This window comes from Coregonus clupeaformis, chromosome 33, assembly GCF_020615455.1.
Source record: "Coregonus clupeaformis isolate EN_2021a chromosome 33, ASM2061545v1, whole genome shotgun sequence".
Lineage (NCBI taxonomy): Eukaryota > Metazoa > Chordata > Actinopteri > Salmoniformes > Salmonidae > Coregonus > Coregonus clupeaformis.
The window spans coordinates 31,953,653-31,978,236 of NC_059224.1; the positions used below are offsets into that span (position 1 = coordinate 31,953,653).

At 42.4% G+C, this 24,584-nt stretch overlaps 2 protein-coding genes across 7 annotated transcripts in view; one reads left to right on the forward strand and one right to left on the reverse strand.

Moving 5' to 3' along the window:
- Positions 1–1,707: 1,707 nt before the first annotated feature.
- LOC121548998 (S-adenosylmethionine decarboxylase proenzyme-like) lies at positions 1,708–16,859 on the reverse strand. 2 transcript variants are annotated; one of them, XM_041860758.1, is made up of 9 exons: positions 16,540–16,859; positions 6,779–6,865; positions 4,342–4,468; positions 4,049–4,193; positions 3,805–3,847; positions 3,495–3,639; positions 2,741–2,833; positions 2,500–2,655; positions 1,708–2,354 (listed from the first exon to the last, which is right to left on the reverse strand). In XM_041860758.1, exons 1-9 carry the CDS (start codon positions 16,647–16,649, stop codon positions 2,211–2,213), a joined length of 1,050 nt encoding a protein of 349 aa, XP_041716692.1. In that variant the 5' UTR covers positions 16,650–16,859; the 3' UTR covers positions 1,708–2,210. The 2 variants fall into 2 exon arrangements, with proteins under 2 accessions (XP_041716692.1, XP_041716694.1); XM_041860760.2 differs by having other exon boundaries at positions 4,049–4,151; positions 16,540–16,857.
- Positions 16,860–17,640: 781 nt separating this feature from the next.
- Positions 17,641–24,584, forward strand: part of LOC121548997 (cyclin-dependent kinase 19) — a 62,033-nt gene continuing 55,089 nt past the window's right edge. For all 5 annotated transcript variants that reach the window (XR_006657736.1, XR_005996721.2, XR_005996720.2 and 2 more), the window contains exon 1: positions 17,641–17,892. Coding sequence is in view for 1 of the 5 variants with exons in the window: in XM_041860757.2 (XP_041716691.1) it covers positions 17,765–17,892 (128 nt within the window). In the remaining 4 variants the exon portion in view is untranslated. The remainder of the gene's footprint in view (positions 17,893–24,584) is intronic.

Consider the following 24,584-nt stretch of genomic DNA (forward strand, 5'->3'; position numbering starts at 1 on the left):
GCATCATGAATATTACTGACCAGCCAATGGAGAAGACAATCCTCAACATCCTATCAAAAACCGCTCTCAAAATTACAAACCTCTCAATGTCTGTATAGTAACCATATAGAGGAGGGCCTGCCTTCAGCACTGTAAGGTGGCAAAGTGTGTATGTATTAAAAAAAATAGTTAACCCCAACCCACCTGTTCAATAAAACATTATCAGGATGCCTCAGTCCCATCTACATGAGCTGATAAAACAGGAAGGTGAAGCACATTGCTCTACTTACACATGAGGAACAGACCACAGCACACTACACTGTCAAGCAATACAGCACTAGTAGTCACATGCACCAGTGTCACAGGATTTTTCCCTCACTGAACAAAGGGCATTGATTGTACTCCAAAAAACTGCAGTGGAGTCACATTTGGGGCCAATTCACTGCAAAACGTCTGCGCACAATAAAATTAATAAAATGGTTTATGCAACAGTTGTGTGGAATGATCCGGGATCACCCTGGCATGCTCAGATTGGTGGACCTCTATTGTGCGCTTACCGATTCCTGTATGGAGGGGGAGGGGGGGGAGAGAGAGAAAGGATGTACATTGTTTAGAAAAAGAAAGAAATGCTTTGCTGGGCAACCGCTGCACTAAGCAAAGAGTCTGAGTCATTATTTCCATTCAGGGCCACACGGTGCAGCCAGGAGCACCACTGTCAAGCATGGTTCTGGGGCCAGCTGACAGTCTCACTGTGTGCTATGGGGGGGGGAAGAGACCCGCTGGGCCGGGGGACAATGGCTGACCATGCTGGACGGCATTGTTCTGGCCCACACCACAGGTACAAGGGGACTACTGGGTCTCCTTGAGTCATTTACATTCAGATATAACGAGCTCCTCTAGTCTAAACAAGGCCCTCAATTCATAGTTGGCACAGCCTTCGTTCTTACATGACTGATCTACAGTCAAGTTTGGACAATTTTTTTTTTTCTTCAAATGTTCATTAATGCATAAATTAAGTATTTAAAACGACTGAGAATTCTAAGAACCAGACGCTTCCTGTTGGTACAGTATACTTAAGCAATAAGGCACGAGGGGGTGTGGTATACGGTCTGATATACCACGGCTTACAGCCAATTAGCATTGAGGTCTCCAACCACCCAGTTTATAAATGTAGAAGGAGCCTTAGTATAAATGTATTACACATCCCATACCTTGAAGCACCCAACTGGACGTCTTAAATTATTTACTCTAACACATACTGTTGCCTGGGACAAGTTGAATGCCTGTCTATTTGTGGACACATTCAACAGCTAAATTGATTGTCGAGGTGGAGAGAAGCATGGCTGGCTGAACGGGGGCGTTTGACCCAATTCTAGCAGTGCGGTTTACAGCCAAGAGCAACTAGATCACGTTGACCCAGCAGTCAGCCTCTATCCAATCCTCTGGTAGTGAAACACTAACAAAGTATGACATTTTGATTTAAGGAATTCATTAAATAGGTTGATGCGTCATGACAAATTATGTTATGGCCCAAAGTTCACATGCTTCTAATCAATCAACAAAGACCAAAGTCACGAACATTCGACAAGCCAAAAAAGGGTTGGCGTTTTATGTTTTGGTACTGAGGAGTCCTGCTCGAGCTGAAAACAGCGTGTTCTTAAAGTGCACTCAAAGGTCAAAATCTAAAAGGACGCAAACTTGCAACAGATCAAATAAGCAGCAAATCAGTGAAGGGGGGGGAAGGAAGGGAATTGCATTTCAACTTTAAAATAATACATCGGTAAGCACATAATAGAGGTGGACCCATCTGAGCATGTCAGGGCCCTGGACTAGTGGGCGCGGAAGCCCTGTCTGTGGGGAATGAGGGGGGAGACCTGCAGGAAGGAGCCGTTGCACTGGGCACACGGGGCAAGGCTGGACAGCCTCAAACAGAGCACGTTTAATTCCTCTACATGCACTTCAAGATCACAGCAAGAGTGCGCTAGACTATCTAAACAGAGAAAATAGCTTTCATGCAAGATATCTAAGTTATAGGTACAACAATGCATACAATTCAAACTGGAGTTTAAACTATTAGGGCCTGTGGCCTCGTCGATGCCGAGAAATCCTGAACAACAATGGCAACAGAGTGGAGTGGGCCTCTCTGCTAGGGCAGATAGACAGCCGCCGCGGGGGGCGAGCCCTGCTACGCAGCCGCCTTTCTTTTTACGCTTCTTTTTCATTCCTAAACCTCAACTTTGCTGGTTCTGCTGGCGGCTCTTAGAGTAACTAGTAAAGACAAAATTGTAATCGTTGAATTGGGCCAACTGGCGGTCGAGGCGCTTGTACCCCTCGAGTTTCTGGGCGGAAGAAAAGACACTGCGACATTTGGAGCTCTGGTGAAAAGAAAGAAAAACAAAAATAATTTGTTAACAGTGAAAGTGCCAAGTGAAGACGATGAAAGTCACTTAAAGCAATTTTCTGAAAAACAGAGAGAAACATCCACACGCAACAACGGAACCATTTTGAACGAGAACATACCTGGTTAACAAATAGTGTAGTCACAAATTTTCCTGGCTTAAACACGTCCACAACTTTCCTGACCAAATCATCGTAGGACGTCTGGGAGAGGTTGGTTTCGAAGCTGACATAGGAGAACTCTGGCTCTGGAGTGATGTGGATCGTCCAGTAAGTTCCCTGTAAGACAAAGAGACAGTGGTTTTAGATAAACTACCAAGGTGTATTTGTCGAGAAGACAAGACCATTGACAAGATCCACTTACGTCAGTCTTCATTCCATTCATTGAGTATCCACAAGGGTTGAACATTGTGGCGTCAATCACAGAACCTGGTATCAGGTCACGAATTCCACTCATCTGAAAAAAGAAAAGCAGACTAATGTGCACTACAAAACAGCAACTACTAATTGACAGGTGAACAGTCAGCTTTATGATGTGTTCATCTATACATTAAGGGGAATATTACTACTGGGCACCAATAGCGATAATTTGATATCGATATGAACAAGGCATATCGCGATATTGGTTTATTCTTCCCATTTACCTACACGATTATGTAAAATAATAATAATAATACACTGCTGTTTCTTCATGCACAAAACCCCTTTCACAGACCACACAGGCAGTCAACATATCATACTTAATTGCCTGCTGATTGGCCATCAACAGTTGATGAGCTTCCTATTGTATACCAACTGGTTCAGTAAGTTAGGACCCCAGAACATTCACATCTGGCCGAACAGGCAATCAACAAGCAGCTGTCTCGACTTCACAGACGGGTGGATGTGAACATTCACACAGCTGCAATGTATTTTCATAAAGCCGATATCGTATCGGAAAAAATCTACTGATATTTTCCATATCAGTGGCCATCACTAGGGAAGATCATTACAGACACAGAACCACAGTGGATTAATGTCATGATAAAGACAGGTCCCACTCAACAGTGCCCTACTGAGTGACCCCTCTTGAAGGAATCAAGAACAAATATAGAACGTTGCTAGTTAGTGGGCCTTACACGAGTGACATCATTTGCAGAAACACCGTCTTTCATGAAGAACTGGTCCATAATTGCTGGATCAAGGTCACTCATCAGAACTTCCAGGGTCTGATCCGCATGCTCGTTCTCCCAGAACTCTGGCAAATCCAGAGTAAACAGGTACCTGCAGGGAAACAAACAAGGGCGTACAGGAAAACATGAGCCCATTCAGCAGCGCTGGACAGCGTAGTTCAAGTTTAACGGCAATGTCCACTGCATTATTCATTGTCATTAATGGAACAGTATCTTGAAGATATTCCTAGAGTATCAAGTGTTGATATGACCTTACCAGCAATCAGAGTTCAAACGTCCCATACAGTACGCCGCTCCGTCTGGAAAAGAAAGAACGTCATGTCATTCCTTTATGTGCCCGTGTCTCATATACACCTCCTGATTAGAGAGGACAGCATATGACAAGCACAGCCTGTATAGCGTCGCTGACTCACCCCAGCCATTAATTTACCAGTCACTCCCACGGTAACGTAATTAGAGTTCGAGAATGGAATTTAGAGCATGGGGTCATTAGTACTTACTTGGGAAAATCTGGCTGAGAAATTCCACTTCCTCCTGGAAGTTCCGATGAGGGAACTCCTGATGGGTGGGCTTCATGAAGTTCTTGCGCGAATAGAAGAAATTCTGTAGGTAGTGAGGAGATGGGGTTAGAACTTCTGACCTATCCTGTCCACGAGAACATCACCACAAACAAAAAGACAGTACAAAGATTACATGAGCCTCACAAAATGTCTTGAAGCATAACATGGTTTATAAAAAAAGTGTATGATTGGTTTTAAGAACATGTAGGCCATATGGTGTGTATCACACTGACTTCGATGGCATCAAAGCCACAGTACTCTCTGGCGAGTTCCAGCAGAGGCATCAGTGCTTGCAGTAAGAGGGTGGTTCCACAGGTCTTCAAAATGAAACGTCTCTTGGAGACAAACATGCTACTCTCACTGAAAAGAGGAAGGGACAGAAGGAGAACAGCAAGATTAGTTTTGCACGTTACTCAACACACAAGCTACACATCTACCAGTTAAATTATAGCCATAAGCCTACATTTGTGACATGAGCGCAACTAGTTTCCCAGGTTTGAGATTCTAAGCCTTCCAGCTAAAAAAAAAGCAGTGGCACTGGCTTCGAGGTGCAGAGTTGAGTTTGAGGGTAGACTTAAATCAGCAGATGCTATAAACAGATTAACCTAGTCTGCTTTGAGCCCGGATTCCAAACCAAACCAATGGGCCTTAGTGCATTACTGTTGTCATGGGCCTGGCATTGTTTACAGTGGCAGGCCTGTCTGGCATGCAGGCCCACATATTAAACTCCTTAATGAAACATAGCCGAGTTAGTCATCATGTGCCTCTGCGGTTCACTTCCAACTGCCAGGGAGAACAAGGCTTTAGGTCACAGACTAGTCCTAGGGAGGTATGCAGGGTGATGTTTTATAAAAGGAACAGTCAGTTGACTATAGCATAGCCAGTGAGAAGGTAAGAGATTTAGATCTACAACGGCCATGTTTTGTCTACTTGCATTCGAGCCATCACAAGTAGTCCTTTCCTGAATCGGCACTATGCCGTTCCCATATCAACAAACATCAGGACAGCTGCCGCTTCACTACGCAGCTAGCACTGATCCTATCAAGGTTGCTGCATCTACCACCTCCCTTCTGATCTGCGCGCCCTCTCAGAGGCTTGTAGGTGGGACCTAACCGGCAGAAGGAGTGGAGACCTCTCCTGCCTTCACAACAACTTCTCCCTAGTCCATGGGTTCTCTAAGTGGGATCTGCCGCAGCCAGAGCTCAAATACATTTCATGACTATTCAACTCAAATTTTAGAAGGAAAACAGTTGTCAAAAGCGCAGTACACTGCACATGTGAGCGATGGCATGTGACCGATATCCAGTAGAAATGTAGATGCGAGATCTAAAGCTCCAACAACTAGCATGGGTCACTAATATGACTATGATTGTACCTTTGGATACTGGAAAATGAAAGTTGATTTGAAAACAAATAGAACATGACAGAAATAAGCTACTTGTTTCAATGGCATATGGAAGTCTTTATAAAATAATTGCCTCCATGTTTATAGAAACTGATTTTGGCTCGGCTAGCACTTGAATGTCGAATGGGAAGTGCGCTTCAATTACCAGTTAAGAAAAAAATATTGTAGCCATTTTTAGTCGTGGCCATCAACCGTCAACATGCAATTGCATTTAGAATGGTTGCGCAATGATTGGGCATATAAAAGCACGTTTCACTCCCACAGCAATAAGCGCTGTAGCAGCAGCTCTCGCACTGGCTGACAGATTCCCCCTCCAACGAAGCTTTGTATCTGTATGCGGTGTGATAAGAATCATAACTAAAAAGAAAACACGCACATTTACTCCCCCAAATAATGCAAATTAACCTATAGACCGATAAGCATTCATTTCCATCAATGGCTAAAAAGCATTGTTTTGCGATGGGATCTCTCCCGGACAATTGGCCGGTGCCAGCTTTTATTTAGCGGCTTTCTTTCTTCGGGCCAAAAGCTGGCACTTACCAGTTAACTGAAACCCTGCTTTAAAGCCGCAACAACATCTCTGCCCCATGACAGAATGTGTATAATTGAAGAACATTTGTTTGAAAACTGCAACATTTTCTCGCTGATGTCAAGAGATGGACCTGTTCCTTCCCAGGGCCCGAGACTTGGTTTGTCCAGCCATGCAATGCCAAAGTCAGTAGAACTCCTTGTATGAGAGAGATAGATTATATATATAATCTATCTCTCACGACTTGTGGTCTGATTGAGGGGGTTCCTGATGACTTTGCTATCATAAAATGGGTCCCCAGACACAAAGTTTGAGAACCCATGCCCTAGTCAGGCCTTTACCGCATTTCCAGTAAAGAGTAGGTGGCCCAGTGGGAGGACATCAGCTGTCACGCAATGGGGAGGTTTCAGGATCAGAGGTTGATTCCTAGAAACCTAAAGCAGCAACTTGTGCCTGATGTGCTAGTGTGGGCTGCCAAGGTCCTCATTTAGCTGGCTTTCACCAGTCCATCTGGGCTCAGATAAAAACCACGTCATTAGGCCCTCCAGAATAGAGCCAGAGATGCCCGTCACCCCAGGGGAGAAGCCAGTTACCATGCAGCCAGCCATACAGCCATTCACAATGACAAGATTACAGATGACCCAAATCTAATTTCCTTCCCGCTAATCTGGAAAAGGAAAAAGGGATGTGCCACGGTGACAGTGGTAAACAGAACAGGGATCCGGTCGCTACTCACCTGAGTATATAAGCTTCCTGCTTGTCGGTCTTTGTCACACTTATGATCAAACAGTGCACATTCTCCAGAAGTTTGTCCCACTCAAACCTGAAAGACAAATCATTTGTTCAAGGTGTTGTTTTTTTAATTCAACATTCTCTTCTCAAAATAAAACCATCAGAGCCTTGACTGTAGTTCTATTGCTAGCAGACTAAATTAAAACATTTAACATCTAGGCTAGGGCTGGGCGAAAGGGCCTAAAAATAAATCACCTTTTTTTTTTTTTAAGGTCAAATACACTGCATTTAAAAACAGTTAGCAATAATCTAATTCAGGGCTTGTGAAGTTATACCTACGCTAAATAAGCCTTCCACAAACAAGACCCACTAATTATTTAATTATTTTATCAAATAGTTACCTGCTTTTGAGTGCAATAAGCCCTGATCTGGCTTTCAAGTTGATCTATGAAATTGCCCTTTGTTACAAATGCACATTCACTAATAATGACTAACTTCTCGTAGCAGGCATTAGGCTATAGAAAATTAACAGGTCTCAACACTCAAGGCCACGTGCTAGTGATTAGCCAGCTAATCTTTATAGATCAAGTTCAGCGAAGCTAGAGTTTAAACGCTCGTTAAAATCTGTCCAAAATAAGGCCAATGAGTTTCTATGGCCTCATTTTGGAGCTAAGCTTGTCACCTGCCTTCCCGCCTTTGGGAAGACTCCCATAGACAGATCTCTGGTGTAAATGGGAAGGTGCCAGAGCATGCGAGTTGAGCGGTTGGAAATCCCGCTCGTCAAGCTGTGCTTGCACACCGCTCCATGCGCTTTCCTACCGCGCCGCTAACAACCACTCTACCCTCACAGGGAAAAAAGCTGCAGCTCCAAATTCGCTCCGTTCATTAAAAATCACAATTTAACCAACACCCATCTATTTTTGTGGCTACCTGGATCTACCAATTGGTTTTAAGTATTGAAACCAAACGGATTTGAAAGAAAAATATTTGAATAAAACATGAAATGGTGAATGTAAGAAGCGAACATAATTTGACATGTAGCTCATTTGAAATTAACAGGAACAAATGATTTAGCCTATATTATTTCAAGGCAATAGCCTACAAAGAAATACATTGTAAAGCATTTGCGGCACAATAGGCTGGTAGGGACAAAGCACTCAACATTTAAACATTTCTTTGTACTAAATTGCGCATAGGCTGTGACTATCCTCGCCACCCCTCCAGAGCCACTGGGGATGCTGAACCCCCTTTTGGCCACTCGACAGGCTGGGCAGAGATTTTTTTTTTATAGGTAGACCCAAAAAAATCTCGCTCCAGTCAAATTGGGCATGCTCCACTCCTCGCTCCGCTCACATACTCTGGAAGGCGCACACAGGTGCAAAAAAGACGAGACCAAAAATACGAGAACAAGCTGACATAAACGCTCATAAAAAAAACAACTTAATTCTTACAATACAGGCATTTGGAATATTGCGCAAAAACAAATGTGGATTATCGCCTTCCCTAATCTAAATCAATTTAGCATTATCTATTAGCCTAATTGGTCCGACTAATAAATAAATGGACAGTGAAAGTGGAGTGCCACCTGAAACCATCAGAGCTGTATGACAAGTCGACTCGCACTTTAAAAAAATTGACCAAATCACTTTATTCATCATCTTCACAAAGAAAACTGACAAATCTCCAGTACTATACTCGTTTTTTGATTTTGAGCTGGGTCCAGAGCCCTGGCATTCCCTTGCAGTGCAGACTGCTACTGTCGAGCAGCTGCCTGCCCTCTTCCCCTCCTGCATTCAACGCTCAAGGACAGCTGCAGTGTCGGGGCAGCGTCCCAGTCCCACTACAGAGAAGGGACTGCTGCAGTGAGTGCGCGCGCAGCAAAACATAAAGAGCAGTCTGGTAGTGACTGAAGAGCATGGCCTTCAATGGGGAATTTGCTAGGTGCGTTGCGCAACCCAGCAGGACCCACATGAATGAATTGACTGCCCCTTTAGTGGTCACACTTCAAAAAGCTTTGACCTTTGAACAGGAAGATTTACTCAGACCAGTATAGAAAACCCTTGGCTTTGAGCCTCCAGCTGTGTCTAACATTCAGTCCTCACCCCCAGGGCACAGATGTCTCAACTAGGGATCTTATGATACTTTTGTGCCAATATGACATGTGTTGAGATTTGTGACAATTCTATAGGTATTGGGAGTCAATTTTGCCATTAGATGTTCCAAACATATTGCTCACTAAATGTCTGCTGCAGAGAGATGAAATATGAGAAAATGAGTTGAGCAGTCATGGAAATAAGTGTTGAAAACGTTGACTGTCGGTGTGTTTAAGAAATATGTAATGCGTATAGGAATTAGGCCAATTTGACTATAGTGAGCCACAAAAGATTGAACGTCCAAACAGTTAATTAAAATCAGGAGGAGTGTTCCTTAAAAAGGACAACTACAACACTTAACATTTGGGTTATTATTAGGAAGTGTTTACTGACGTCCTACAGAGTGTGTAATTTTATGATTTTACGTCTATTGACTGTTTAGAGCCGAGTAAAACCGGAAATTCCTTCGTGACATTTTCAAGTAGAATCCCTGAGATGACTAATACAAATTATGGACAGTCATTTTCAGCGATAAATATAACCATCTGTAGTTTTCTGATCATATTTGACCTTCCGGCTATATCCTGTAAGTCGCTCTGGATAAGAGCGTCTGCTAAATGACAAAAAATTTTAAATAAAATGTTCCTCTGGTTGACTTGGTCTAATAACATTTGGAAATATTTTAAAATAGACTCTTGAATACCTAATGATATTTATAGCCAGCTTACTCCAATATTTTTCTTTTGTTCAACGCTCAAACTCCCATGATTCTATTCGGCGAAACCGCTACCACCATCAAGGACCGAAGTTGCTGCTCCGGCAGCCATTGTGGCCTTTGCAAAAGCCTATATTTTCATATTTATTTACTTGTAAACTTCATATTAGCTCCAATAGGCCTCCAGTGTTGTTGGACGATTGTCTTGTTGAAAACACTAGATGCAGGTTTAGCTACTTAGCTAGCATTGCTAACATTAGCACCAAATATATAGGCTGAGAGACTAGGATTCCGTAATGATTTGCCTATAAATTTCATAAGTGTGTTCTTCTAAACAGGCCTACATGTTTGGACTGTTTAAGACAGTCGTTACGATGAAACTGTTGCAAACAAGTATTTATTTTTGGGGGATGTAGCAGTCGGGCTAGCTAGCATGCTAACTAAGTTAGATACAGTAACTGTTATGGTTAGCATAACTAGTTAAGATCTAAATTGGAATTATTTGTGTCAGGGCATGGACTCCACAAGGTGTCTAAAGCGTTCCACAGGAATGCTGGCCCATGTTGACTCCAATGCTTCCAAAGTTGTCTCAAATTGGCTGGATGTCCTTTGGGTGGTGGACCATTCTTGATACACAGGGGAAACTGTTGAGCAAACCCAGCAGTGTTGCAGTTCTGGACACACTCAAACCGGTGCACCTGGCACCTATTACCATAACCAGTTTAAAAAGGGACTTAAATATTTTATCTTGCCCATTCACCCTCTGAATGGCACACATACACAATCCATGTCTCAAAGCTTAAAAATCGTTCATCACACTGATTGAAGTGGATTTAACAAGTGAAATCAATAAGGGAGCATAGCTTTCACCTGGTCAGTTATATATTCTTAAATGTTTTGTATACTCAATGTATATTCAGCATGACATTCATGCAAGCATAATATATTTACAATCCAAAAGTAAAATGCACTCATAACTTGACATAAGCAATATATTTAGACTAAGCTTATATTTAGACGTGGTCCTCTGTAGCTCAGCTGGTAGAGCACGGCGCTTGTAACGCCAAGGTAGTGGGTTCGATCCCCGGGACCACCCATACACAAAAAAAAAAATATGTATGCACGCATGACTAAGTCGTTTTGGATAAAAGCGTCTGCTAAATGGCATATTATTATTAATATTAAAGCTTAGTCTGTGCTTGATAGACAAAATGCACCCTGGGAATCTTAGTATGCTGTAGACGAGGGCAATACAAAAGCTTAAAAATGACAAAAAACAAGGAATCACGCAGTATGACTAACAAAAACGATAACAAAAATGTATCAAATCTTAAAAGTAGTGCATATATATATAACAGAATAATAACTGGTTATGTGGCGTAATTGTCCTTTAATAAGTAATAGATGGCAATAGAAGTTATATATTTAGCTCATCCATCCACCATGTCACTTTCCATGGTTGACAAGTTACCATTCTGCCCTATTGTGAAAGACTTGGCCAAATATAACCCTGGCAACAAGACATTGACGTCAAGATCCTTTACAGGACCAGGACTCATTTCAGGGGTCATCAAGTTTCCTGGGCCACACTCCTACTAGAAACGTCTTGTAAACACATCCCAGTACCGATCGAGTGGCTGTCAATGGAGCACTTTATCAGCTCACATAGTGTGACATGGGCACTATAGCTACTCCTGGTTACGAAGAGACTCAAATTTCACAGGCAAGAATGGCTTGAGGGAAAGTGAAACCCAGGATAAATACAGCCAAATAAATGATAATAGGCACCTCTCAAACTCATCTGGGGAACTATTCTCAAATTTGCAACACCCTTAATGTAGGTCAAATGAATAGGTGAACTTTCCCAGTAGGGTGTCAGGTGTGCTGGTCAACATTCCTCAGGTGGATTATACCCCAAGAAATATGATCAACAGCCCACAATTTATGAGGAGGACAATCAGCAGAGTTTAAGCAGCTACTTAGCCCAGAGAGAAAGTCAGCGGCACAGGTGGGTGTGAGGTACAGATTTGTGAATCAGTTGCCCTTGTGGACTTATTTGGACATTGGCAGGCATCCAGCACCCCTGATCCACTAACTGCGTCTGAGCAGTTAATCTTCCCTGGCTGTAAATTAATACCCACTGTCATTCATTCCGTAAGCCAGACACTTTCCTAACCCAGATCTGATGATCATGTTCTAACAGAAAACTCAGGCTTTCCCCTAGGTTGGCAAGAGTAGCCATGAACCTTGCCACATAAAGGGTGAAGAGAGAACTATTTGACAGTTCTCATTCATTTAAAATAAAAATGTATTGAAGTACCAAGTCTAACCTATCCATCTATGCAATTGCCATTCCAACACCAGCAAGAACAACTTTGTTTAACCTCTTAAGGATCTGACCCTTTTTCAATTTGCCCCTAAAATGACATACCTAAATCTAACTACCTGTAGCAAGGATATGCATATTCTTGATACCATTTGAAAGGAAACACTTTGAAGTTTGTGGAAATGTGAAATGAATGTAGGAGAATATAAAACACATTAGGTCTGGTAAAAGATAATAAATAAAATAAAGCCATGCATTCTCTATATACTTTTATTTTTTTATCCTCTTTGAAATGCAAGAGAAAAGGCCACAATATATATTGCAGTTTAGGCACAATTTAGATTTTGGCCACTAGATGGCAGTAGTGTGCAAAGTTTGATCCAGTGAAGCATTGCAATACTGGACTATTTCGTATAAAGTCTGCCCAAATGTGCAGAATTGGTCAATTGACACATTTAAGTACATAACTATAGAGAACATACATTCTGTATTACCATATCATTTTTGTAGGTTTACACACTCCCAGGAATGTCATACATGATGGATCATTAGCTTATACACTAACTTTCACACATCTAGATGGCGGGTGAGTGTGGAGCCAGAGAGAGCAGGGGTTCAAAATGTAGAACCCAGTTCCTACATTTGAATATAAAAATGTATTTAATCAAACAAAATTATGCAACATTTTATCTCTGGGACCCTCAGGATAACAAATCAGAGCAAGATAACATTATTTACCTTCAGAGGTGAATGTATCAAACCAGTTGCCGTAATAAGTTGTTGTTGTGCACTCTCCTCAAACAATAGCATGATCTTTTTTTCACTGGAATAGCTACTGTAAATTGGACAGTGCAGTTAGATTAAGAATTTAAGCTTTCCGCCCATGTAAAGACATGTCTATGTCCTGGAAAGTTTGCTGTTACTTACAACAGTCATGCTAATCACATTAGCGCATGTTAGCTCAACCGTCCCATATACGGGACATCGATCCTGTAGAGGTTAAAGAGTGAATGAGTAAGGCAGTCATGCGCGGTGGTGTAGAAGCGCAAGCCTATTGGCAATGGCACTTGATGTGTGGACCATCTTTTATACAATGCACGTTTTCATTGCTTGCTAGTAAATAAGTAAAATGTTCATTATATTATTAAAAGGTTTTTCTGGCTCCGAGGCCTATAATGCGCCAATGTGTCAAATGGACAATGCACCAATACTCTCAAACCTGGCATGGTATAATTTGATACTGAATATTTTCTTAATTTAGTCCAATCAATGCTGATCGACTATAGACATGTGGGTATTAGTTTCCATTTTAATGATTGTCAATTTCATACTATCGCATAGCGCTCACCTTCATACTTTCCTTGTCAATTCATTATCTTATAGCCTACTTCCAGAACACCGAAGGTAGGCCCAGTTTTTTTTTCTTTATAAGGAAAGGATAAATATTTGCTCGTGTCTGACATTTGCTGGTGGCTTTGATTGAAGGTCCTTTTACGTTTGGGGGGGTCTCCGATTGTCTCTATAGGCCTAGATGTCCATTCATAAAGTGTCCTGAAGTAGCCAGTGCGGACTCCATCTCTTTAATAAGAATCAAACACTCCTGTAATGATTTAAAGGCCTATGTTCAGTAGTTTAGGCTAGATGATTTCTCATTACGGCGTCCTATCTGAAGACCACATGCCAATGCCACTGGAAAATGAGTTCGTGTGAATTGTTGTGCGTTGGATACATATTTTCTATATTTGCAAAAAAAGGACAAAGTAGGCATACATCTTTATTTTGACTCCGCCATGCGCCATTAGAAAACCTGCCCGAATGCATAGTGCCAACTGTAAAGTTTGTTGGAGGAGGAATAATGGTCTGGGGCTGTTTTTCATGGTTCGGGCTAGACCCCTTAGTTCCAGTGAAGGGAAATCTTAACACTACAGCATACAATGACATTCTAGACGATTCTGTGCTTCCAACTTTGTGGCAACTGTTTGGGGAAGGCGCTTTCTTGTTTCCCCGTGCACAAAGCGAGGTCCATACAGAAATGGTTTGTCGAGATTGGTGTGGAAGAACTTGACTGGCCTGCACAGAGCCCTGACCTCAACTCCATCTAACAGCTTTGGGATGAATTCGAACGCCATCTGCGGGCCTAGTCGCCCAACATCAGTGCCCGACCTCACTAATGCTCATGTGGCTGAATGGAAGCAAGTCCCCCACCAATGTTCCAACATCTAGTGGAAAGCCTTCCCAGAAGAGTAGAGGCTGTTAAAAGCAGCAAGGGGGGGACCAACTTCATATTAATGCCCATGATTTTTGAATGAGATGATCGACGAGCAGGTGTCCACATACTTTTTACTTTTGGTCATGTAGTGTAGGTTTTTGGTGGATTTTTACATTTACAAGCAAACGTGAACGAAAAGTGTGCAAATGAACAAAGTTCAGACGCATGCTTGTCTGAAGGAAGAACAGTACTTTGTACACACTGTCTGTATGGAGTCTGGGAGTCGCTAGTGCAACGGGCCTGCCTGCTCTACTTGGAGAAGATAGACGGGCCCAGAACTGAGAGGAGAAAAAAAACGCAAGGATAAATCTTTTTTTTACTTGTGTGGCTGCCTGCCAAAGTTTTGCACTTCTGTTGTCATCTGATGACAATTATCACTATTGAAAAAATATATATACACAACGTGACCCCTGTCAATACACAGCTGGACTCTACTGCTCTCTCCTGTTGTGCCATTTACAAACACTTGATCGGCTCAACTGTTCTGGGGAACTACCATAAGCTTCATAATGTGACAGGTGAAATGAACACCATCTGCTTTATCTCCTAACTTATTACACAAGTTGACTGCAGGGATTTACTTAAAATGTTGCTACAAATATTTATTTATTGAAAAACACTTAAATTGTTAGCAGTATTGAAAAACCATACCATGACTATTTCTAAATATCCTGGTACAGCCCAGGCCTAGACCAGGCACTTAGACTGGGGGGAAAAATATATTAATTATGATTTTCTTATCTACACAGACCATACAAAGTTGTCTGATGATTGGTCTTCTGAACTATCCAATACCTTTGATGCATTTCAGTCACTTCAAACCATACTTCCTTTAGATTGAAACTGTCAAAAGTATACCCACTCATTTGTAATAGGCTATCATAGCCCCAAATAAAGCAAACATTGGCCTATTAAATCATTTTTTTACATGGTGGGGTTGCAAAATTCTCTCCAAATGTGGTTGGTCACATGCAAAAACAATGTGGGAACCCCTGCGCTATTGTCTGACTTATACATAACAGCAGTTTGCTGGAACTCCAACAAACATACTCCAAAACAAGAGCATTTAAATAATTTTAGTATGGTTGATAGTGACACGTCCTTTAACAGATATTAGGGCAATACATTGTATTTTTTTATATTTTTTTTTTAAGGCCTTTAGGTTGGAGTTCCAGGTAATGTTAGTGTCATTAACTACTGCTGGTCATTCATTTTTTTTTTTTACATTTTAGTTATTTAGCAGACGCTCTTATCCGGAGCGACTTACAGTTAGTGAGTGCATACATTTTCATACTGGCCCCCGTGGGAAACGAACCCACAACCCTGGCGCTGCAAGCGCCATGTTCTACAGTATTGAGTAAGTCACACGAGAAGATTAGTTTCTCTCAGATAACTGGTTGGCAATCAACTCTCAAACTGATCATTATCCATTACCTACTGATTACGGTTTTAGTTAATTCTGCATTGCAGATGTAAATATTAGAGAAAAAGACAGCCAATAAAATTAAAAGAAATTGGCCACAAGGCACTGCCACATGCTTAGCATGATGCTAGGGCCCACATGCGTGACGCAGGAGAACAACTGAAATGGAAAATTACTAAACCTAGTTACACAATGACATAACTTCAGAAGTTGAGTTGTAGATTTAGCGACCTAACTAGTTATTTACATAAGATACATTACTGCATAAAGATGCATGTGTACATCGGTCGAACGCCAAATGCATGCGCAGTATGCGAAAAACCCGCGCAGTCAAACTTAACCCGATCAGACCCTTTTTCTTGGCAAAACAACTTGCTAGATTGCAAATAGGTAACTAGCCGGATGCCTTACATTGCACCAAGCCATATTTAGATACATTTCTGAACATGTTAATGTACAATGATTTTTACTGGACATACAATGAATGACAGTTGGGTGAATTGTAGCTAGACTAGCCAACAGCTAGCGAGCCATCCAACAAACAGTTGATATTCAGTTCGCTAACTAACACTGATTGAATGAATGACTCAGCTAGCTAGCTAGCGCGTTAGCAAGCGCCAAGCTACTATAGCTAGCTAGCGGTCGAATGTGGGGGGATGGTAATTCATTCGGCCACCCCATGACATGTCAGTGAAAGATGCTATGGTGGTCTACAAGATAACTGAGTTCCTTGCCATTAAACAGACTAGCTAGCAAGAGAAAGAAAGCCTGGTTACAATGTTTTTAGCGCGTGTTGAAGGTTGGATCTCCATCCAGTCTTCTTCAGATGACGGATTGCTTGAGTCCATGAAGTGCCACAGGCTAGCAGCTTAGCTAGCTACCAAGCCAAGTCAAGTACAGACCACCAGCATGTATTAATCAAATCTTCACTTCACAAACCTTGGGATGGTACGGAGGTCCCCTGTTCCTTTGGTCTCATCTTGCCGGGAAAACCACACCTCCAACAGCTTCTCGGTTCCCTCGAAGAAGTGTGCACCGTTCTCTTCCATCGTGGCACAACAGACACCAATAACAGAAATTAAACGTCGGTTACGTTCTCAACTTAGTTAGCTAGTCCTTGCTTGATCGTTATAATTTATTAAGTACAGTCCTTTAGCAATCCGGGTGTAATTTCTTGGTTTTACCGTCTTCCCTTTTACAGAGAATACTGTAGAGCGACTGCTAGCTAATATCGCCGGCCATACTGTGTAGAGCGCAGAATGAGCGCTGCACAGTGACTTTATTCACCTAGCCTAACACGTCACCCTCAAGTTAGTCGAATCACATTGGCGGGTTCTTGCCATTAAGTGGCGATTGGCTGAGGAAACTGTCAGCATGATGAAAGCCTGTACATTGCCAATTTCCAAACAGATTACAAAATGATGGTTATGCCGATTTGCTACATGCACCTATCTCATGTAACAGCTCAAGGCTATAGATGTCAAATGGGGGATGATATAGCAGACTATTCCTCTAGTTTAGGCTAATTAAGAAATACCTCACTTGATTATTTCTATTCGAAAACATATTGGAGACCTGCACATGTTGGGTCAAACTACAAAAGGGTGACACGTTTGTTAATTTCAGTAATATATAAAACATTTTTACATTTTTAGTCATTTAGCAGACGCTCTTATCCAGAGCGACTTACAAGAGCAATTAGGGTTAAGTGCCTTGCTCAAGGGCACATCGACAGATTTTTCACCTAGTCGGCTCGGGGATTAGAACCAGCGACCTTTCGGTTACTGGCACAACGCTCTTACCCACTAAGCTACCTGCCGCCCACAAACATGAAACGTTACAACTGACCCCCCCCACACCCATTTTTTTTTTAGCGTTCATGAGTACGCAGGTGCAGTAACTGCAACGTGAAATGCGGACTGTAGTTTCACGGACCTTTTACTTCCATGTTGATAACTAAAATTGACGTTTTTGTCAACTACCTTACCCAGAAAGCCGTGCGTGCCAATTAGAAACGTCAACGAGCCAGTGAACATTAAACGGAGCAGACCAAAATCCCAAACAAGGAAATGGTGGGGGAATAAAACGACCAGATTATTTAATTAATGGATGTAATAATTAATATTTTATTTTATTGTAATTTAACAAATATTTATGGTTTAAAATGGATTACGACTTCAAAACAAAGCTCGCGGCCGAACGAGAAAAGGTAGAAGATCTGTTCGAATATGAAGGTTGCAAAGTGGGTCGAGGCACCTACGGGCACGTTTATAAAGCTAAGCGCAAAGACGGGTAAGATTCTGAAAACGGTATTGTTTACTCAAACTGATTGCAGAATGCTAAAATGTAAAATGGACAGACTACATTTGAACCACCCTGAGCGCTGCCAGTGTCTGTGTTTTTGTTTTCATGTACGCACTCACTCACTCGCAACGGTCCTCCCCCAAAACAACACAGCGATGATGTTTATTATTTGACACACTACTTTCAACATTAGTTATTTATATAAGCCTAATATCGCTAGTAGAAACGTGTAGGCTTTGATCTTGGTCAACTTGGCTAAGTCATTGCTGCTTAAAATAATAATATCATATTATTGCCAAGATCTCTCAAGAGTACTCAAACAGTCGAACTCGATGCAATGCTTAACTCCTTTTGGTGCTTGAATGCAAATAAAAAAAAGTGGCACAGCAATGAATAGAATATACATGTTTGGCTAATAATTTATTATTACGGTTTTCTAATATGGATAAAAGACTCATATCAAACTTCAAACAATGACTATTTTTGTCATTTGTGCAGTTCCTGTTCCTAATTGACCACTTACTTTGCAAAGTCACCAACATTTCTGTGGGATCATTTAAAATATATTTTAAAGTATTTTCCTGCACAAGCAAGTGATTTTGCTGTGTTTGATTCTCATTTGTGCACCAATCTCATGATATGCCTGGACATAGACTTCTCCCCAGATTGGAGGGAAAGTGGAAATGTACTCTATGCTATTTCGGTTTTGAGGGGGGGGGTAGATCACTATATCACACTATCATTAGCCTATAATGGGCCATTAAGCCTATTAGCCCAATCAGATAGGTATATAAGACATAGGAACTCATCTGCACTGATCAATCAATACTGGAGGTAATACAGTATATCACCTCCAGTATTGATTGATCAGTGCAGATGAGTTCCTATGTCCTAAATGCCTATCTGATTGGGCTAATAGGCTTAATAGCCTATTATAGGCTAATGATTATAAAACGATCCCTCGTTTAGGGAAGTCAGTGTAATATGGATCTTTTGGCCATAGTAGCAGAATATATCCTATCTGTAATAAACAAGTTGACAATTTCAATGGCAATGCACAGTTGAGGGAGGTTTTTTTTCTCCATTTACCGCCAACTGGTGATTTGGCATTGGGCCTTTTGGCACGAAAGTCGTATTTTCACGGAATGTGGGCGAGGGAGCGTAAACAGGGCAGGACCAAAATTGGAAAGCTGAACTTTATGCAAATAATCTGCGATATAGCAAACGCTATTGACCAATTGAAGCTAATTTTTGCTTCCAGCCCCTACTGGATTGGCTGTTGATACCTAGCACTACCTAGCCTGCTTGCTAGCACCCACATGAGGGCGAAGTTAGCGTGGCTATCCGAATTATCATGTTATGTGGAAATGCACTGTAATCTAATTCTGTTGCTCAGGGCGCATGCTAGTGTTGCGTTCCTCTCATTTACTGCGAAAACCCCCGCCTGCTTTTTCTTGCAGGTAGCGTCACCTGTCGTTCGAGTAGCCTGACAAAACACCTGATATTTTTTGACAATTTGCGCATTCATTTATGTAATTTGTAGGCCTACACAATTGTAGGCTTACTAATATTAATAGATAAAGGGACTTCTCTATTTAGTTAATCAATATTCTGGATAGTGTCTCTGTCAACATGAAGATAGCCTACTGCTCAACTAGGCCCTACAATCCTTATCGTTGACCTAGCCAATATTTAGAGAAACTGAGACATAGTGTCATTGTTGTTGCTGATTGTTCAGTGATGCATGCTTTCAGGGGTGGTGCAGGAGGCCTGGCTGACGCAATTTACGTGACTCACGGCGATGGAGAGCTGTGACACACTAATGTCAGAAGGACTTAAAGTTAGGTGTTAGCCAAACTATTAGGCCTAGCTCAGGGGAGAACGACTGCCCCCTCGCATTGAGAATATCAGGTTGAAGGCCGACCGCGGTACTGCAGGCATTGTTTCCAGAAAACAGGATCCCCCATTATAATGAATAGGGAAATGGCTATCTTCGTGGTCAATATTCATGTCATTCATGTCCAAGATGGCGTAGCAGTACGGTCGCTTTTATTTTTCGTCCTGTGTAAATATCCCGTTTCTTGTTTTTTTTGTCTATATTTCTAAATTTTTTACTTTCACTCTTTAACTAAATATACTCTCCTGCAACCCGCCTCACCCAACGTGGAAAGGATTCTATTATTTCTTTATAACTTTCATCAAGAACCGTAAGCTGAAACGTGTGTAGCCGCAATCTGAATTGGCTACCTGCTATTAGTTACCGTTAGCGTCTCCACCACTGTCCGTGGCCTACACTATCCACCAGCCAGCTCTAGCTAGCCTGGACAATTCGTCGGCCAGTCTGCACAGCGTGCTATCGACCCAGCGTGCTATCGACCCATAGCTTATTGGACTTTCTGCCGGAATCACTGGACCCTAGCGCCGGATCATCACAACCAGCTAGCTAGCTGCAACCTGTTGCTGGCTGATACCATTGCCATATAGCAAGCACCAGTTAGCCTTGAGCTAGCCTGCTAGCTCCCTGCTAGCTGTGCTGAAGCACCAATTTGAACTGCTCTCGGACTCACATATTGCTGTTCACTGGACCTTATGATCACTCAGCTGCACAGCTGATGCCTGCTGGACTGTTCCTTTACACGGTACTCTGTCCTGTTTTTTCTGTTTAGTCTTAGCCCAAACGTTATCGCTATTTCCAGTTGTGTCTTAGCTCTCTCTAATAACACGTGACTGCTTTATGCCTCTCTCCTATGTCAATTATGCCTTGCCTATTGCTGTTTGGGTTAGTTCTTATTATACAATTTCAATGTAGAACCCCTAGTCCCTCTCAAACTGTCTCATATAGTTCCTTTGTTCCCCCATACACGCCGAGACCGGCTCAATCGATGCCTCCAATGATGCTATCTCTTTCATTGTTACCCAACACTTAGGATTACCTGAACTGTACTCATATCCTTCCATATCCTTTTCTGTACATAATGCCCTGAATCTTTTCTACAACGCCCGGAGAACTGCCCCCTTTATTCTATGTACCCAACGCACTAGAAGACCAGTTCTTAAAGCCTTTAGTCGTATCCTTATTCTACTCCTCCTCTGTTCCTCTGGTGATGTAGAGGCTAACCCAGGCCCTGCAGCCCCCAGTATCACTCCTACTCCCCAGGAGCTATCATTTATTGACTTCTGTAACCGTAAAAGTCTTGGTTTTCTGCACATAAATATCAGAAGCCTCCTTCCTAAGTTTGAGTTATTCACTGCGTTAGCACACTCCGCCAACCCTGATGTTCTAGCAGTGTCTGAATCCTGGCTTAGGAAGGCCACCAAAAATTCTGAAATTTCCATCCCCAACTATAACATTTTCCGTCTAGATAGAACTGCCAAAGGGGGTGGAGTTGCAATCTACTGTAGAGATAGCCTGCAGAGCTCCATCATACTATCCAGGTCTGTGCCCAAACAGTTTGAGCTTTTAGTTCTAAAATCCACCTTTCCAGAAATAAATCTCTCACTGTTGCCGCTTGCTACAGACCCCCCTCAGCCCCCAGCTGTGCCCTGGACACCATATGTGAACTGATTGCCCCCCATCTATCCTCAGAGTTCGTACTGCTTGGTGACCTAAATTGGGATATGCTTAATACCCCAGCCATCCTACAATCCAAGCTAGATGCCCTCAACCTCACGCAAATTATCAACGAACCTACCAGGTACAACCCTAAATCCGTAAACATGGGTACCCTCATAGATATCATCCTGACTAACTTACCCTCTAAATACACCTCCGCTGTCTTCAACCAGGATCTCAGCGATCACTGCCTTATTGCCTGCGTCCGTAACGGGTCCGCGGTCAAACGACCACCCCTCATCACTGTCAAACGCTCCCAAAAACACTTCAGCGAGCAGGCCTTCCTAATTGACCTGGCCCAGGTATCCTGGATGGATATAGATCTCATTCCGTCAGTAGAGGATGCCTGGTTGTTCTTTAAAAGTAATTTCCTCTCAATCTTAAATAGACATGCCCCATTCAAAAAATACAGAACTAAGAACAGATACAGCCCCTGGTTCTCCTCAGACTTGACTGCCCTTGACCAGCACAAAAACATCCTGTGGCGTACTGCATTAGCATCAAATAGCCCCCGTGATATGCAACTTTTCAGGGAAGTTAGGAACCAATATACACAAGCAGTTAGGAAAGCAAAGGCTAACTTTTTCAAACAGAAATTTGCATCCTGTAGCACTAACTCCAAAAAGTTTTGGGACACTGTAAAGTCCATGGAAAATAAGAGCACTTCCTCCCAGCTGCCCACTGCACTGAGGCTAGGAAACACTATCACCACCGATAAATCTACAATAATCGAGAATTTCAACAAGCATTTTGCTACGGCTGGCCATGCTTTCCACCTGGCTACCACTACCCCGGCCACCAGCTCTGCACCCTCCGCTGCAACTTGCCCATGCCCCCCGCTTCTCCTTCACACAAATCCAGACAGCTGATGTTCTAAAAGAGCTGCAAAATCTGGACCCCTACAAATCATCTGGACTAGACAATCTGGACCCTTTCTTTCTAAAACTAGCCGCCGAAATTGTCGCAACCCCTATTACTAGCCTGTTCAACCTCTCTTTCGTAACGTCTGAGATCCCCAGAGATTGGAAAGCTGCCGCGGTCATCCCCCTCTTCAAAGGGGGTGACACTCTAGATCCAAACTGTTACAGACCCATATCCATCCTGCCCTGCCTTTCAAAAGTTTTTGAAAGCCAAGTCAACAAACAGATCACCAACCATTTCGAATCCCACCGTACCTTCTCTGCTATGCAATCCGGTTTCCGAGCTGGTCATGGGTGCACTTCAGCCACGCTCAAGGTCCTAAATGATATTATAACCGCGATCGATAATAGACAGTACTGTGCAGCCGTTTTCATTGACCTGGCCAAGGCTTTCGACTCTGTCAACCACCGCATTCTTATTGGCAGACTAAATAGCCTTGGTTTCTCTAATGACTGCCTCGCCTGGTTCACCAACTACTTCTCAGATAGAGTTCAATGTGTCAAATCGGAGGGCCTGTTGTCTGGACCTATGGCAGTCTCTATGGGGGTGCCACAGGGTTCAATTCTTGGGCCAACTCTTTTCTCTGTGTATATCAATGACGTCGCTCTTGCTGCTGGTGACTCTCAGATCCACCTCTACGCAGACGACACCATTTTGTATACATCTGGCCCTTCATTGGACACTGTGTTAACAAACCTCCAAACGAGCTTCAATTCCATACAACACTCCTTCAGTAGCCTCCAACTGCTCTTAAACACTAGTAAAACAAAATGCATGCTCTTCAACCGAACGCTGCTTGCACCCGCCCACCCGACTAGAATCACTACTCTAGACGGGTCTGACCTAGAGTACGTGGACAACTACAAATATCTAGGTGTCTGGTTAGACTGTAAACTCTCCTTCCAGACTCACATTAAGAATCTCCAATCCAAAGTTAAATCTAGAATCGGTTTCCTATTTCGCAACAAAGCCTCCTTCACTCATGCTGCCAAACATGCCCTTGTAAAACTGACTATCCTACCGATCCTTGACTTCGGCGATGTCATTTACAAAATAGCCTCCAACACTCTACTCAGCAAATTGGATGTTGTCTATCACAGTGCCATCCGTTTTGTCTCCAAAGCCCCATATAATACCCACCACTGTGACCTGTACGCTCTTGTTGGCTGGTCCTCACTACATATTCGTCGCCAAACCCACTGGCTCCAGGCCATCTATAAATCACTGCTAGGCAAATCCCCGCCTTATCTTAGCTCATTGGTCACCATAGCAACACCCACCCGTAGTCTGCGCTCCAGCGGGTATATCTCACTGGTCATCCCCAAAGCCAACACCTCCTTTGGCGCAATTCCTTCCAGTTCTCTGCTGCCAATGACTGGAACAAACTGCAAAAATCTCTGAAGCTGGAGACGCTTATCTCCCTCACTAACTTTAGGCATCAGTTGTCAGAGCACCTTACCGATCACTGCACCTGTACACAGCCCATCTGAAATTAGCCCGCCCAACTACCTCATCCCTATATTGTTATTTATTTTGCTCATCTGTACCCCAGTATCTCTATTTGCACATCATCTCTTGCACATCATTCCAGTGTTAATACTAAATTGTAATTATTTTGCACTATAGCCTATTTTATTGCCTTACCTCCATAACTTGCTAAATTTGCACACTGTATATTAATTGTATTTCTGTTGTATTTTTTTGATTTTTGTTTTGTTTTACCCCATATGTAACTCTGTGTTGTTGTTTTTATCGCACTGCTATGCTTTATCTTGGCCAGGTCGCAGTTGTAAATGAGAACTTGTTCTCAACTGGTTTACCTGGTTAAATAAAGGTGAAATAAAAAAAAAAAAAAAAATAAATAAATAAAAATATTCGTGGATAAAAAATAATAATTTTGGAACACAATTTTGGTTCCAATAATTGCTTCTATTTCACCAGATGTTTGTCCTTGAACCGATGACTTTAAAATCACACACAGACAAAGTTATAAGGATAATTTAGTTGCTAATGGCAGCCTGCAGTACCTCGGTCGGCCTTCAATTTGAGATACTCCATGACAGGGGGCAGCACTGAGCTAGCCTGCAACCTCACTTCCTACTTGCTGAAATGACACCTCCTGATCATCAAATGCACCACTGTTCAT

Excerpts from the sequence above, each read along its gene's own strand:
- LOC121548998 (XM_041860758.1), bottom strand. The coding sequence starts at position 16,649 with ATGGAAGAGAACGGTGCACACTTCTTCGAGGGAACCGAGAAGCTGTTG. Across the intron at positions 4,469-6,778 it reads CAGGAAGCTTATATACTCAG|TGAGAGTAGCATGTTTGTCT; the intron begins GTGAGTAGCGAC and ends TCCTCTTTTCAG. Across the intron at positions 2,355-2,499 it reads CTACACTATTTGTTAACCAG|AGCTCCAAATGTCGCAGTGT; the intron begins GTATGTTCTCGT and ends TCTTTTCACCAG.